This window comes from Podospora pseudopauciseta, chromosome 4 (assembly GCF_035222475.1).
Source record: "Podospora pseudopauciseta strain CBS 411.78 chromosome 4, whole genome shotgun sequence".
Classification (NCBI taxonomy): Eukaryota; Fungi; Ascomycota; class Sordariomycetes; order Sordariales; family Podosporaceae; genus Podospora; species Podospora pseudopauciseta.
In genome coordinates, this window is record NC_085894.1 from 2,434,271 (window position 1) to 2,450,918 (window position 16,648).

At 52.5% G+C, this 16,648-nt stretch overlaps 4 protein-coding genes across 4 annotated transcripts; 2 read left to right on the plus strand and 2 right to left on the minus strand.

The window, feature by feature from the left end:
* Nucleotides 1-61: 61 nt before the first annotated feature.
* Nucleotides 62-1,351, minus strand: QC763_408523 (uncharacterized protein; the record flags this gene model as incomplete). Its single annotated transcript, XM_062912482.1, has 1 exon — nucleotides 62-1,351. One exon carries the CDS (start codon nucleotides 1,349-1,351, stop codon nucleotides 62-64), a length of 1,290 nt encoding a protein of 429 aa, XP_062765877.1.
* A 720-nt stretch (nucleotides 1,352-2,071) lies between these two features.
* On the plus strand, nucleotides 2,072-4,690 carry QC763_408520 (uncharacterized protein; the record flags this gene model as incomplete). The annotated part of the gene is made up of 1 exon (XM_062912481.1): nucleotides 2,072-4,690. The coding sequence occupies one exon, from the start codon at nucleotides 2,072-2,074 to the stop codon at nucleotides 4,688-4,690; it is 2,619 nt and encodes an 872-aa protein (XP_062765878.1).
* Nucleotides 4,691-5,981: 1,291 nt separating this feature from the next.
* Nucleotides 5,982-11,442, minus strand: dna2 (DNA replication endonuclease-helicase Dna2; the record flags this gene model as incomplete). The annotated part of the gene is made up of 4 exons (XM_062912480.1): nucleotides 10,948-11,442; nucleotides 9,552-10,891; nucleotides 9,402-9,492; nucleotides 5,982-9,350 (listed from the first exon to the last, which is right to left on the minus strand). Exons 1-4 carry the CDS (start codon nucleotides 11,272-11,274, stop codon nucleotides 5,982-5,984), a joined length of 5,127 nt encoding a protein of 1,708 aa, XP_062765879.1. The 5' UTR covers nucleotides 11,275-11,442.
* QC763_408500 (uncharacterized protein) lies at nucleotides 11,374-15,456 on the plus strand (the record flags this gene model as incomplete). Its single annotated transcript, XM_062912479.1, has 3 exons — nucleotides 11,374-11,894; nucleotides 11,966-13,511; nucleotides 13,562-15,456. The coding sequence occupies exons 1-3, from the start codon at nucleotides 11,628-11,630 to the stop codon at nucleotides 15,454-15,456; spliced, it is 3,708 nt and encodes a 1,235-aa protein (XP_062765880.1). The 5' UTR covers nucleotides 11,374-11,627.
* Between the last annotated feature and the right edge of the window lie 1,192 nt (nucleotides 15,457-16,648).

Genomic DNA, 16,648 nt, shown 5'->3' on the forward strand with positions numbered 1-16,648 from the left:
ACGCCTTATCCAGTACAGTTACCGAACATATACACCTGATCCTCTATACACATCATACAACCTAAGCCTTCTTAAAAAACGCAGACAATTTCATCATCCCCGCGGTATTAACCTTGGCCAGCTGCTTCACCCCCCTGCTCGTATTCGCCTTCTTCACTTTTTCCTCCTGCTCCATCTTGCGCTTCTTCTCCAGCCTCTCATCATCGTCCTCGTCCCTGGCGCGTTTCCCTCCATTAATGTCAAGATTTCTCGAAGCAGCCGCTTCAGTCCGGAGTTTGGACAATTTTGTCAGATACTCCTCCAATTCTGTGAACGTTTCAGATGGAAGGGATGATAGCACGGTTTTGGAGAGAAAAGGGGGGAGGTAGGACGAAAGGATAAAGTTGAGGGATGTGCGCAGTCGTTGGAGGGAGATGGTGGCTGGGGAGGCGGTTATTGCTGGGGCAAAAGTTGGTTCGGGGGCTTCTTCGGTGGCTGGGGTTGTGACGGCTGTTGAGGGGGTTGTACCACTGCTGGTGGTGACGGTAGATTGGGACTCTGAGGCGGATGGGGAAGCGGTTTCTTCTGGGGAAGAGGTGGAGGTGGTTGGTGGTGGTGGTGGTGGTGGTTGGTCTTTGACTACCCCCATGACTGGCGCCTCCAACGCCTTTTTGATAAACTTCTCTTCCATGCTTGGGGGGAGGTGCTCGGCCATTTTGCTGGCTTTGGAGAGGATGATGGTGGAGAGTTTGGATTCGTTGGGGCGGTACATTTTGTCGTCGCCCATTTCGACAAGGTCGCATACGCTGGCTAGACGGGCTTCGAGGACTTTTTCGACGTGGCTGTTGGGGAGGGTGAGGATCTCGGAGAAGTGCCGGTCTGTGTTAGGGATTAGGTCTAGGTAGTCGTCTAGGGAGAGGTATTGACGTTGTAGGTTGTCGGATTTGGAGTTGGAGGAGGACTTGAAGAGGACTGGGAGGAGGAGAAATAAGGGGTCGTAGGGGGTTGCGAGGTAGAGGTCGGGAGATTGAATGGTTTGAGATTCCAGAGCGGGCTCCTTTTCGGATTTCTCGCTTGAGAGCAGCCAGCTTCGGGGGGTGGATTTGTTTGGGGGTGCGGCTTTGGTGAACTCGTAGAAGGAGCCGGTTTCTGGGCAGACGAGATATCGGGTTGGATTGCCATATCGAGGGTTCTCGAGGGTGATGATGCGTACTGAGGAGGAGGTGTTCTTGGGGAGGACGAAGAGCTTCGGTGGGTTGGTTGACTCGGCGGACAGAGTATATGTAGATGTTGAGGCGGCTTTGGTTGTTGTCGAAACGGTTTTATCGGCGCTCGTCGAGGCAGGGCCGCCTTTTGATCGTGTTCGCGCCATAGTATGGTTGAATGAATGTGAAGTCCAAAATCCAAATCGCCCTTCTATACCTATCGCATTGGTCCAAGATAGATGCCGCAGGTAGATTTCTTGTAATATGGTGTATGGAGAAGAGGAGCTGCTTAAACGCAATCCCTGCAATTAAAAGAGAAGACGCGTCTCGGCCGTTTTAAGACGCGTCGCGCTATAGTGCTTCCACCCCCTGTCAAGCGGGCGCACTAAAGCTAAGCCAGCTTTTCGCGAATTCCTCCCACTGGCATCACACCCGCTGGACATCCCACACCACACAACGTACCCAGAACACACACCTTATCGACCCAGCCATTGGGCTTATCGGGTTTCTACAGCGGCTTTTTCGATACCTCTATTGGAAAGTAAACAACATAACTCAATCCTGAAAACAGATTATCGCCTGGGTACATGATCTTCTGCAGCCCGCCGGCCATGTCGTTCATGTCCCACAGTAATTGGTCGATATAGTGGGCAGTAACCCTGGCACAGCAGGAGCTGGCAGAGAACAACTCTTCCTGCATATGCGCTTGCTCCTGCATACTACCTACTACATACATACATCTGTCCCGAATAAACAAGCCCAAGTTCACCTCACCCACCCTCTCCCGACCAAGTCCCAAGGAATAGTTGGTTATTTGCGCACATCGAAATCCACACCAAGGCAGCCCTTGACGCAGTCCGGCGTGCGACTATCCCCCCCCCAAAGTTATGGCCGCCCAGTGGCCCCCGAGATCGCCCCGCGAAGCCCTCCTCAGCACTCCCGGCGGACGAGAAAAACTGCGTCGCTTGGCTGACCGCTCCTCTCCCTCACCATCACCCTCCAAACTCCGAACCTCGCGATCGCAACCATCCCTGGGAATGGGCGAACAACCAATGTACGACGGCGCAATGGACCTGGACGAGGAGGAGGAGGATGAGGAGATGTTGCAGCTCAAGCTTCAGGCGATCCAAGCAAAGCTGAAGCTGAAGAAGCTCCAGGCGGCAAGGGCACACAAAAAAGCGTCTTCCCTGTCAGAACCTGGGCCACAAAATGGAGGAGCAGTTGGAGCAGGCGTTACGAGAGAGATTCCCTTTCAGTCAAGACTGGCATTGGCCCGGGAAAGGATAGAAAGACCACCAACACAAGCCCCTGTTGAAGTTCCAGCCTCGCCAGTCCGGAAGTCGGCGACAATGTCGAATCTGGACGCCTCTCCGAAACGAGTTCTGCTAGGCATTGACAAGGGACGAAAAGCAACCGAGATGTCACTGAGGCGACCGGCAAGTCAGAGGCAGTTGGGAACCAACAACCACCAGCAGAGCCAGAGCGGGAGCGGCATGTCCAACTTTCCCCGGCGCGCGAAATCACCAGAAACCGCCCGCCCTCTCAGTTTCAACGAGCGTCTTGCTTCAGCCAGGACAGAGGAAGCCGCCCGTCACGAACAAGCGAAGAGAGTCCAAAAAGCGAGGAGCACAGCGTTCAGCATTGGCAGGCAGGAAATGGAGGAGTATAAAGCCAAAGCGGAGGACTTGCCAGAGGTGCCGTATAAGCCGGATGAGCTCTCGCGAGATCAGCTATTGTCTGCGCTTGGGAGAACAAACAGCACTGCCACTGCGCCTACCGGTGCACCGACGGGATACCTGAGGAGAAGTCGGACTGCTTCTGACTTGCGCAACACCATCACCACGAAGAACCCAAATGCGGACTCGTCAGACTTGTTTCTTGGCCCGTCATCAGTCAGCTCGTCGTTTTCTGCCCCGGCGAACAACAACAACAACAACGCGAGTGACTCGTCTTTCGAGATCTTTTCTAGCTTTCACCTCTCTAAACGGATATTACCTCACCCTGTTTTGGCGAGGGCGGTTTCGTCAAAGAAGATATACCAGCTTAAAGACCTACTCAAGCACGTCAAGGCCCCTGATTGGAGTCTGCCGGATGTAGAATCGGATATTGTCGTGTTTGCGATTTTGGCATCGAAATCCGACCCGAGGTCTCACCGGCCCGGACCGAGCGGGACGCAGTCTGATAGGGGGAAGTACATGGTGCTCACGCTGGTTGATTTGCAGTTTGAGGTCGAGCTGTTTCTCTTCAACAGTGGGTTTGACCGGTTCTACAGACTGACGCCCGGGACGGTCGTGGCGATTCTGAACCCAAGTGTTTTGCCGCCGCCGAAGGGGAGGGAGGATACGGGGAGGTTTGGGCTGGTGATTAATAGTGATGAGGATACGATCTTGGAGGTGGGGAAGGCGAGGGATTTGGGGTACTGCAAGTCGGTGAAGAAGGATGGGCAGCTTTGTAATGGGTGGGTAAATGGGAGGAGGACGGAGTATTGTGAGTTTCATACGAACGAGGCGGTTAGGAAGGCTAGGGGGGGGAGGATGGAGTTGAACAATACTGTTGGGAGCGGGATGGATGGGGCGAAGAAGGCTAATTCGAGGGAGTGGTATGGGAAGAAGGAAAAGGATGTGAACCAGGGGTATGATAGGTTTACGGGGACGAAGTATTTTGTCAGTAGGGGGACGGCGGATGGGGATGATGGGGATGAGATGGGGATGGCGGATCGGGTGGAGAGGCAGGAGGCGCTGAAGAGGAGGTTGTTGAAGAGGGAGAAGGAGAGGGATATTGCGAGGCAGTTGGGGAGTTGGGGGGGTGGGGCGGGGAAGGATTACATGAGTAGGGCCGCTGGAAAGGGGGCCCAAGGAGGGGGGAGTTTTACTAGTTCGACTGTTGAATCTTCACAAACACAACCGCAGACGGGGAGCTCGGTGAATGGGAGTGGGAGCTTTGGGTCGACGGTGGGGACGAGTTTTGGGAGTTTGGATGGGGGCGCTGTGATGGGGAGTCAGCAGAGGGAGAGGAGGTATGATGCTGCCGCGTTGGGGTTGACGGGGAGGAGAGGGCAGGACGCGCCGAAGGTGGAGCTGGGTCCTGTCAAGAGGAAGAGACCGGTGTCTTCGGCCAGTAGCTCGACGGTTAGTACTATGAGTGCGAGTGTTCAGGGGTTGGCGGAGAAGGCACAGCCAAAGGTGGCGTTGGGATGGGGATCAGGGTTGACGACGAAGTTGGGAAGGATGAGGGAGGGGGAACGCCTAGATGGGAGAAAAATGGAAGTGGAAACGTTGATTGCTGCTTCCAGGGCAGCGAGAGACGACAAATCCCCAGTCAGAAAGAAGACAAGATTTGTAACGGAGAAGGGGATACGAGAGGCGGGGAGGGATAGTTTAGGAGAAGGGTTGGGGGTTTCGGTTGGCAGTGGGACGGCTTTGCCAGCGGCGAGTGTGTTGAGCAGGAGCAGGAGGCGGGTCATGTTGGATGATGATGATGACGATGATTTGATTATTGTCAAGTGAAAGAGAGGAAGGGGGGTAGGAAAAGATGTTTATGATGCAGCACACACACAGTAGATACACAGCGCATCCGTGGGCCGTTATTCTGGGTTTGGGGGTTGGGTACATTTGTTTGTATACTACGACTTTGCATGTGGTTGGCATGGCGTTTGAGCTTTTTGATGTTGGGGATTTGCATGGTCCAAGCATTGTTTGGTAGAGCTTTGAAGTATAAAGCAGAGTGTGGAAGCGTTGATGATGTTTTCTGTGGACTGTTTACTTGAGTGCTCAACTATGACTTCTGTGATTTGAGGTTTGCTTGGTGACTCCACGTCGTGGACAAAATAATACAGACTGCAACGCATAATGAAGGGCTTAAAAGATGATAGAAAACATATTCTACTATCTTTTCAAGGCCTTTGGGCTCTCTTTTCAATGCCTTTCGACAATCTGTAAAGGTGTATTAACTATTACTGAATACCTATTATGTTGTCTTCAAGTCCTGTTGACGATCTTTTTCAGGCATACTGGCTATCAGTAAAGCTCTATTTGTTTTCTATCCGCAGCATGGTGACTTACTCAGGAAAAGTGACAACCTGTTGACTTCTCTATACTTCGCCAGGTATACGTTCGGGCACCAACGTCATCCGTGGGGGTCTAATCTGCATTTCTATCCAGCTCACAGTCCTCTCCCACAGCATTGAACTCCCCTCTCAACATCATGTGAGAGTGGTCACAAGGTCAGTTGGATTTTTCCTCCTCCTCAATTCAGTGTAATGATTGGTTACTTCATCGCACTGTGCCATGATGTACCTACTTGGAGAAGTTGGGGTAAGTAAGACTCGCGGTTCTTCCAAGCTCTCTGTATGGTGATGACGATGTTGACTTTCTGCGGGGTGCCTGTAAAACCAAGGCTGTATTCATTTGTTGAAAAAGTATCTGTAAAGGAAAATACCTAGTAGGTATAGACATCGAACAAAGACATACGTGGGCTGTCGAAAGCTGATGATGCATTTCCTAAGGTATGCTCACTATACACCACAATGCTTCCGATATATGAGGGTATTCTCATGCCAGTATATGCTTCCTCCACGCTCATGCCATGCTGTCATGCTGTCATGCTCTAGTATATCCCATGAGACCGCTTGCTATACCTGTTTCCCTTGCCTTGTTGCCAATGACACCCAAACACCCCTATATAATACAAAACTCTAACCTGATAACCTCCATCCTAGACTGTATCCCCAATAATGATTACCAAACCCTGAACAACAGTATACCCTAACAAACCCCCTCCCAAACCATACCCATAATCCTAACCCATCAACTCATTCAAAATATCCCTCACTACCGGCCCCCCCTTAGTCAACATCCTCTCCCCAATCCTCTTCCTCCCCATCGTCGGCTGCTTCGACACCCCCCCCCTAACATTCTCCTTATTCCTATCCCCGGCCCTATTCACCCCCAGCCCCCCAGCAACAAACCTCTCCATCAACTTCCTCCCCTTCAACGGACTCTCCTCCACCATCTTCTTCACCACCGCCGACCTCCTCACCGGCGTTTTCCCCTTCGCCGGACTCAAATAATCCTCCACAAACGAAAAATAATGCCCCTCAAACTGCTCCCTCCCCAAATCATACACCCACTGCTTCTGCACCATCAACTCCACAAACCGCTTGATCATGTCCTTCTCCCCTTCTTGTCCCTGTTGTTGCTCTGACCCCTCTCCCAAAAGCGTCTTCTTACTCCCTACCACCAACAACTTGACCTTCGCCCTGGTAAACGCAACATTGATCCTCCTCCAATCCTTCAACAACTCGCCAATGGAGCCAGAGTCATTGCTGCGGACGAGAGAAAGTAAAATAACAGACTTGTCCCGACCTTGAAAACGATCGGCGGTGTGCATCTCGACATCTCTCCCCCCGGTGCTTCCCCTCAGGTGGTACTTCAGCAGCGCGAGCTGAGAGCGGTAGTGAGTCATGACTCCGATTTCTTCCGCGGGCACACCGCACAAAACAAGGGAATCGACCAGCTGGGTGATGATTTTGGCTTCGGTGGGGTTGACGATGCGGTTGCCTTTTGCTTGCTCCTGGCTATCGGGGAGGAGATCAGTGTTGATAAACTTGACCCGGGTGGAGGGTGTGATGAGATCGTGTAGCCAGCAGCTGTTTGGTTTCGGCGCAGGGCAGCAGTGGGTGCCGGCGGGGGGGTTCTGAAAGAAGGTCTCCGCGTCATGATGCCGCTGCTTCAAGGTTTCGATATGAGGAACGTGAAGTTCCGCGTTGCGGAGGGATTCAGTCCCGCATTTGAGTCTGCCTTTGTAGATGAGCGTGTTGGAAAGGGTCATGATGTCTTCTGACATGCGGTATTGATGCTCGAGATTGACCACTGAGGATGGGTGGGCGTCGGAGAGGAGTTTGAAGAGGGAGACATCAAGACCACCAATCCGGGCCTCGTTGTTTTGGACCAGAGGCGGGAGTTGGTTGTGATCACCGACGAGAACAAAAGTGCGGGCCATTCTGATCGGGCCAAGGCAGATGGGCAGGGTGATCTGAGATGCTTCGTCCACAATACAATAGTCGAATACCCGCTCATTGAAGACGGGATGGTTGACGCCTAGACAGGTGGTGGCCACCACAGGGGTGCCATGCCAGGCTCTGCGGATCTCGTCAAACGAGGACATGGGTTGACTGGCGAGGGTAACAAAGTCGCGAACCTCGGGGTGAACCTTGGCTGGCGCTCCCAGACGCAGAATGGGGATTTTGTCGTCTTTCAGCTTGAGGAGAATATTGTCCACAGCGGTGTGGGTGTACGACGTCAGAAGAAGCGTCTTGCCTTGACCGATGAGAGCCCGGATGATGTGCGCGATGGTAGTGGTTTTGCCCGTACCGGGCATGCCCAGAACCAAAGCGTAGTCTTTGGCACTCATCACCTTCTCCACGGCTGCCTTTTGGTCGACGTTCAAGCTGTTCTTGCCCGGAACGGAATACTGAGTGGGAGCAGACTTGAAGCTGGGGGGTATCAAATCTACCACAAGCTGACGTATTCGCTGAAAGCCCTGAGGACCATTCGTCATGATCTGAACAAGATTATTCCGCACCGTCGCCATTCCGTTGCTGAACTCGTCCTTGTCGAGTCTGTACCGAATAGGGGGCTCTTTGATCTTCCCCTGACTTTGTGCCGGAGCTGCCCCCTCGGGCGCCACCTCCATGATACTCGCAAACACCTGATTATCCACCTCGTCGAACCCAGGCTGTCGAATGCGGGCATTATGTAATCTCCTGTCAACCGCCACGCTAATCCTTTGCTTCCTCACAGCCGTAACGTACCCCAACGCAAGCGCGAAATGCCCCTGCTCGTCAGACACAACAATCGGCTCTCCAACCTGAAGCTGCGAGTCCATGAAAGAAAACCCAGCCGCCGGACTCTCCTTGATAAACGTGTACGTGAACCGGTTAATCTTGGCCTGGTTCTCATCCTCAAACGCCGAGCCCTCCTCGATGATGACATTAGCAAAACATCGACCGACCTTCTCGCGTTCGGTGCTGACCATAGTCCAAAGCTCGCGGCGGAGTTTCTGACTTTCCTTTTCTTCCTTGGTCAAGAGATCCTCCCACTTCAAGAAGAACTCTTGATGCCTCGGAGAAAGATGTTGAACGGCAGCCTCGAATTTCTCGTTCAGTCCACTCGTGTCGCCATTTCCACCATCAGCAAGCTTATGGTAGATGAAACAGGACGTCTGAGCATAACATCTTTCGCAAGCATTCTTGCTTCTCTTCATGGGCGGTAGCTGAACACTTCTTTCGCGGATATAACAGGCCAGCGCGTTGCGCTGCATAATCATATGCCGAAGCTCATGTCTGATGGCGGGAATTCGGAGAGTCTGCGACGTCTCCATATAGTACAGAATACCGTAGGCGATTTCAATATCGTATCGATCCGACAGCAACAGATTGTACAAGACAGTTTGAGCCTGATGGTTGGCGGTGGCGTTCTTTCCGGTCTTGACCTCAAAAGGTACAGTCAACGTCTGTGAGACATTGCCTTCGCGCATTGTGACCTGCACTGTCGCATCAATGTTGCCTTTGAGGCCATACATGGGAGACCAGACATGCTCCTCAACATCCAAAAGCTTGCTGACACACATGTTGATCTTTTCGCCGTTTCGTCCTTGAACGTTGGCATTCGCCTGGGGTGCCGCAGAAACAAATGCCTGGGCCCAGGACCTGAGCTCCGGCATCTTCGAAACAAGATGATTGCGGGCATCGTCCATGCTGACCTTGATGACGTAGATATCCTCCATGTGCTTCTGGAGCGTCTTGTCGATGACATCCCGCAGATAGTCCATAGTCCATTCGTTGGCCATCAGAGCCGCCTGAAACACCTCGTGGAGAATGGTACCATAGACCAGAGCAGGCGTCGCTTCGCTGGTTGCCTTGACGCGATCCTGGAGGACAGCACGTCGCATGCACGTGAAAGAATCCGCAATCACTGTCGAGGAAATGAGCTGGTCTGGGTGCAAAATGATGATGTTGTGGTTGTTGTCGATGATGCATCGGCGAGAAGGCTCAAAATCACCAATGATATGAACATAGGCTTTGGGGTTAGCCTGCGTATCAACCCAGTCACCCCTGAGATGGACCATGTACGTCGTCTTGGTGCCCTCATGCTCTACCCAAAGGACCTATTGTTGTCTTAGCGGCATATAATCACCTTTTCTGAGCACATGGCATACCTTTTCCTCGGATTCACGTCCACGGTCATCGACATAGGAGCTCTCCAGCACATTTGTAATCAAATACCTCTGGATAGCTTTGGGCTTTTGGCTTGGCTACACCAAAGAAAGTCTTAGCATACCTCGTCGCGGTGTTTTGATATTGGCTACCGTATGATACGTACATGTGTTGGCAGGGCGCGGGCAGATGCCCCTTGTGTGGCGGCTAGCTCCATCGCATCAAAGTCGGCATCATCAAAATCATCGTCATCAAAGCCACCCCCATAAGCATCATCATCATCATCCCCCCCACCGTCATCAAGAATGGGCTGGGCTTGCTGCTGCGCTGGGGCTTGACTTTGGGAAGCATGTTGTGCTTCTATTTGTGTAATGAGATTTTCTGCGCCCTCCAAAAAATCCACATCAAAATCATCAAACTCGTCGTCGTCGAATCCGTCAGCTGCGGATTTTGGCTGTGGTTTGGCGCTTGGGACTTCCTCCTTTGGAGGGTCGACCTCTTTCGTAGGAAGTATTGTAGCGTCAAGCTCCATGAGAGTATCATCGTCGAAATCGTCATCGCCGTAGTCCGAGGAAGTCTTACTTCTGGCGGGGGCGGCGTCCGGGGCGACTCTGGAGAGCTTCTGGGCGAGTGGAGAACTTGCAGGAGGTTCTCGTGAAGGAGATCGGCTTCTGCTGGTGTCGACAGTTTGCGATCCTTGTGAGGACGACTTTCGGGCTTGGACCTCGAATGATCTACTAAGCTCACCACCAACGGTTTTCAACATTTCTTCAACCATGACCGATTTGGACTGTGAGGCGTTCGTTCGGGTGCCAAGCTCTGTTTCGTCCAGTCCCCCAAGCTTCCGTCTCTTGGGCCAGTTCCGACCCAGACTGAGTGTTTTCCTCAAAGACCGTTGGCTGCCAGGTGCCATGCCATCCCGGGCGGGGCGAGGAGACGAAGACACCATCAGATCGGCAGGTGATGGATTCGCAAGGCGAGATGGACTAGCGTCTGTCCCAATAATGTTGTAGGAACCCCAGAGCGCTGATGTTGGGTCGTCACGAAGAGGTCCGTGGCCTTGGTAGGTCTTCCTGACACCAGCAGCGGGTGTGGTACCCTTGGTGATGGGCGAAGAGACTGGTGACGAGCTTCTAGCACGCCTTTTCCGATTTTGATAGAGCAGTATAGTCGATATTCCAGATTCGTGGGGGTTAATATCGTTTGCCCACATCAGCCGTTCGCTAGGGGAGTCCTCTTGGTCGGCTTTTGGGGCGGCTTTTGGGACGTCATCCAGGGAAGGCGAGGACTGAGGAGCTACTTGTGGAATCGAGTCGACGATCTGTTCTTTTTTGAGGAAGTCGACGGTAGAATCGGACTCGGCGGCTGACTCGCAGTCTTTGGCATCAAACTGAAATGCCTTGAGCTTGGTCTTTGTTTTGGAGGAGACCCGGAGGGCAGGTCTGGGTGGAGCAGGGTTGGGGTGCGTCTTCGATCTTTGCCATTGCGATCGCTATTCACCTGTTAGTTACCATCTGCAATCATGTGCGGTTGGGATGGAAGACCAACCTTGGAGGGTAACTTGTTGCTGTCCGAATAGGATTTCTGTAGTGGAGGCATGGTATCGTGTGGTAGGGGCGTCACCACATGGATGATATAAATAAAGACCAGAAAAAAGCACAGTGCGGAAGTGGGCAAGACAAAACGAATGGAGGACCAAATTGGAGATGCAAAAGTGTATGGAGCAAAGCCAGGTTCAAAGTATCTAGCAATTGAGTCGACAGGACCTGTCTGTGTCTTGTCCTGGTGGCCTGGAGACCGGGGGAAGGAAGTGCCTTTTTCGACGACGCACTTAGACGGTACGCGTCGGGGTCGCGTGTGTTGACGTGCTGCCATGCTGCCCCTCTAACATTTGGCCAGGTATAATGCCACTGATAAGATAAGCAAATACCAGGGGTCCCTGGAAACTCCACAGAAGCTGGCAGGGACAGCTGCCCCGTGTGCACCACCAACCCCTCAAGGTTCCTCTATTTTGAAGATGGCTGAAGACAGTGGCTGCTGAAGGTTACCAGAAAATCTGGGACACATTGCAAACATCAAACGCTACCGATGAAACCCACCAGACTTGCATCGCCGAGCTTCTAGGGTCATTTCTCGTGGGCGAATTTGAGGGGTTCCATGTTGAGGGGAAATACCAAACCTCCACTCTAGTCAACCTCGTTTCGCGCACCAAACGACAGCACTACACCATGGACGAATACCCAGCTGGCAGTCTGGACCATAGTGTTCCGTTTCTGCTCACACTCGGCACATCTGGCGATCCAACTTACCAGTCAGGCCTGAGTGCAGTGCTCAAGGAACAGGCCATCCTGATCCGTTCCGAGCTCCCACCTCTCGATTCAGACCAGGCGCATGCCCTCTTGCGATATATCCAGAACCGCGATGCGTCAAACCTGCCCTGTAATGGCCGAGATGCGCCAAAGAAGCACCGATTCCACGTCAAGACGGCCGAGAGGGTAGGTGGACGATTCCACGCAAATGTCTATCTTGTCCAAGATAGGGACCTGATGTTTATGTGCATACCTAGTCAATACTCCTACCGCCTCGCCGCGCGCGCCTCCCAGATGGCATCGACATGCCCTCACCGACTGCTGTGCTACACTCTCCCTACTCTCCCCTGAGTCCCATCTCACCATTATACCCCGACGGTCTGATCGGTACGCAGTGGATTCGCAAACACCAGGACCTCGTCCCCAGTGTGTTACTGTGCTTCTATACCCTTACTTCCGACCCAACACTTGCGACGCTTAATGACAACAAAATCAAGACGGATGTGAACAACATCAGGGCCCTTCTCAGCCAGTCCGGCTATAAAACGCGCTTGGCTGTTGTGCTCTTGAGTGACAAGACATCTGCCTCAGGTGATCATGTGCAGGACCGATTGGAGAGTCTCCGAAGAGGATGTGGCATAGATGCAAAATCTTTGTTTCTTGTACCGCCCGGTGATTCGAAGGAGGAGCTTGAGCGCATGGCTGAGAACATGCTGACAACGCTCTACACAGCCTCACTGGACTACTACCGGGACCTTGGGAGGCATTCACGGAAGAAACGGGGCAGGGGAGTGGCACCGCAGCCGACGGTACCACCGACCTCGGGCACATCACAAACACTCTCGCTGGCGGGATGGAATGTGCGCTATGACTTTAAAAGCGCCGTATTCGCGGAATATCGGCAGGAGATGGATGTTGCCCTAAGATCATATGAGCAGGCCTACGAGAACCTGCTCAGCTCGGAGCTGATGGAAGTGATTCCAAGTTGGAGTCCACGGTGGAACGAGGCTAGGTTTCTCGCCGATGTCTTGGCTGTGCGCTGTCTTCGATGTCTGTTGTGGAACGGTCAGCACAGCGCGGCTGCTCGACGATGGCAGTCCCACCGGGAGAGGATAGCCGACTTTCTCGACCGTCGAGGTCGGGGCACCGGAAACTATGGATGGGAAGCTTGGGAATCTCGATGGGCGCTTCTCATGGCCAATCTGATGGAAAAGGCCAGCATCCCCGAGTTGGCTCCGGTGACCCACAAGCTGTACCTCCAGCCGGAGAAGAATGTGATGGGAGAGCGGTTGCAGCCATGGGAATTTCTGCATCACACGGGATATTGGTATCGTCTGTCGGCAAAGCACATGCAAGCTAGGAGGGACTTTGCACATGCGATACCCGAAGACGATAGGAGGTCTCCCAGCATGTCGCCGGCGTCTTTTGTGGCCAAATCAGCGTTTGCTTATGACACTTACATGTGTCCGGATCCTTTTGAAGAGTATCCTCTACATCGTGGTGGCTTTGATCACGGCCGGTTTGTGGTGGAGAGGTTGATGAAGGCACGTTCGGAGTTTCTCATGCGGGAACAAGTACGTCTGGCCGCAGAAGTGTCCCTGGAATGTGCCCGAGAACTCGGCCTGACTGAGGAGTGGTCCGGCATTGTCAAGCTGCTGCGTCCGTTGTGGAAAGACTTGCCATTCAGAAGTGAGGGCTGGACCACAATTGCGGAATTGTTGAGCTGGAATCTCCGGGCTGCCGCAGTGGAACTTGACGATGCTGAGTTGGTGGTGACTATTGATTGGGAGCTGTTGAACCAGAGTACGTTCTTATGGCAGGTTCACATTTACGTTGTGCTGACTTTGTTGCAGCTTTCCAAAAACGTCCCAACTGGGAGTATGACATTACCAAAGCTCTTGACCAAATCGATACCGAGTCCAAGCCAATAGTGTCTCTAGCCGACGGTCAAATACTCCCCTTCATCTGGACGTCTTTTCTTTTCCGAGAAGAGGAAGGCAAAGCGGGCCAGAACGTGCGAAGTCAGCTCACGATCAAATCCAATGCGCATCAGGGGTCCACTCCTGTCTCTCTGACCAGTCTCTACCTCAACTTCAGCGGCAGCTTGGACCGGGTAGTTATAGAGCATGATGATGCTGCTGCGGTACAGGAAAAGAGGGGCAACACATCAATATCTGCGGTCCCGCTAACGCGCGATGATGCCGAGGCCGAAGTCACAGACCTGGGCGCAACCAACAAAAGCGTCATACTTCAAGGCGCTGCTGACCTGACGCTTGCCCCTGGCCAGACTTTGGTATTCAACCTTGAAATTCCATTACGGGAACCAGGCGAGACGGAAGCTCAGTCATTGGTGGTGAACCTGGACACTGAGGAGTTCGACTTGCACCATGAGTTGAAGTTTCATCAGACGCCAAAAACCAACTTTTGGTATCTTTCTGGCTCTGCCACGAAACGCATTGCGCGTCCGAATCCACTCGCGATCAAGGTGCAGCCTAGGCCACCGAAGCTGGAGATCAAGTGCCCGGTCTGGAAGGATCAGTACTACACGGATGAGGCCATCGTCCTCGAATTTGAGCTCACCAATGGCGAAGATATCGAGGCGCTGGCCAAACTTGATGCTACACTCTTTGGCGAGAATCCCCCAGCGTTCACTGTTGATATTGCAGGCCATGAGTCTCAGACATCATCCAGTTCCCGCAGCGAAGAGAGCAAACTGATAGGGGCACCCCTGGGCACCATTGAAAGCTCCAAGACCTCATCAGTTCAACTTCGACTTCCACCAGTTGATCGCTCCAGTCAGTACGACCTCACCTTGAAGGTCACTTACTTTCTCCCTACCAACCCTGGTACGCCGATCACCCAAACTACGGCGTTTCAACTCAACATTGTCAACCCGTTTGAAGCAAACTATGATCTCCTGCCGCGGGTTCACCCGGATCCATGGCCAAGCTTGTTTGATGCGGATGGTGTCCGGAGTGCCGCTCCAGACGATGACGTTCCTTTAGCCTTCAAGGGTCTATCTCAGTCCTGGTGTCTGTTGACTCGCTATGCCTCCTTTGCATCAGAGCCACTACGGGTGGTAGACATCGACGTGGTGCTGTCTTCCCTCCCATCAGTCAGATGCCACGCAATCAAGCACAACAATCTCCCCTCCTCGGGCGAAGGCCGACTAGTCGCCCCCAAAACCATCGAGGAAGCAGCATTTGAGCTCAAAGCCCAAAAGGCCTCCCTCGACGAGCGAGGTCCATCACCATTGGACGTCTCCCTCGTCATCAAATGGTCTCGTCCGGAGGTCTCGGATCAACTCAACAGCACTACTTTACCAGTGCCACGGTTCAATCTGTTTGGTACGGAACCGCGGGTTTTGGCGACGGTCTCGCATATGTTTACACCGCACCCGTTGGTGGTCTTGACGGTGTATATTGAGAATGCGTCGAATCATCTGTTGACGTTTGGGCTGACGATGGAGCCGAGTGACGCGTTTGCGTTTTCGGGGCCGAAGCAGACTAGTCTGAGCTTGTTGCCTGTGCAGAGGAGGGGGGTGGAGTATAGGTTGGTGCCGTTTGATGATTTGGGGGAGGTGGGGAGGTGGGTGGGTGTTGGGTTGGTGGTTAGGGATAAGTATTATCAGAAGGTGCTGAGGGTTGTGCCCGGGGGTGAGGGGGTTAGGGGGACGAAGGAGGGGGGGGTGGAGGTTTGGATTCCAGGACGGGGGGAGGTGGAGGGGGGGGATGGGAAGGGGGAGTAAGGGGGTTAGAGAGAGTGATGGTGTAGATGTTTGGTTTTGTGTTAGTTTGAGATACCTATGAATGACATGTTAGTGAGATTTGTAGATGTAGATATTGCGTAGCAGGTTGTGGTCACGGAAGTGAAACTGCTATGTGGAATGGATGCCTGAAGTGTAGTTAAGAGGCCTTTCAATATGTATAATATGGCCTTTTAACGTGATTGATATGCCTTTCAACATGGTCAACACGCCTTTCGATATAAATAAGTGATAGACCTTTAAAAATCATCAAGAGGCCTCTAGACATGATTAATAGGCTTCAAAAGATAGTTAATAGGCCATTCAAAGTAATTAATAGGCCTTACAACATAACTGACAGGTGTTTTAGGACAATCAGGAGGCATGTTTATGAGATCTTGAGGTCTTCAGATTAGGTCAAGGTCTCTTTTATTTAGTCCTCTACGCGATATATAATTGTAGACGTAATTCATCATGCCCTGTGAGTTTAGAAACTTCTATGCATATCTATCCACACCAGCCAAAATTATACCCCTGAATAACCCCTTAGTACTTTGGATGTGCAGCTGGCACACCAGACCAGTATCTTTTTCTTCAGGAATCAGTTCTCACAAATTGTTGCTGTTTGCAGGTGAGAGACAACAAGATGCTATCCACACTGCCACATGCTCATCGTTCTTTCAACCGTAATTAAACATGGAGTCCTCGAACCACATTCCAATTCCACCACCTCAAAGGGAGTCATCCGATGGCAATTTCCATTCACTTTTCCACAATAGCAATTTGTGGACTTGAGATATTGCCCAAATGCGAATGACAATAACACCTTAACAGGTAGGTGATTGACAGTGCCTGAATGCCAACAAACACAGGGCCAGACATTCACTGGTGGGCCGTGCGTTGCCGCTAACAGCCGCGACTGCTACCTGTGTGAGAGCCAACGCACGGCCAGCGAGAAACACAGCGCAACCCAAGCCGTAGGCGTCACCACTCCGGGCTCTTATTTTCCGCTGCTTGAGTAGTCAGCCTCATCTGGACACCCCTCAACCTGGCAACGACAGGAAGAGAAAAATTGCCAACTGAATCGCGACATCGGAGGTGTGGTTAGTTTCTGGATCGACAAGATATCAGAAACACCGTCGTATCAATTCCTCGGCTTGCTCAGGTACCATCCGCCATCCCCTCCAGGTCAGCA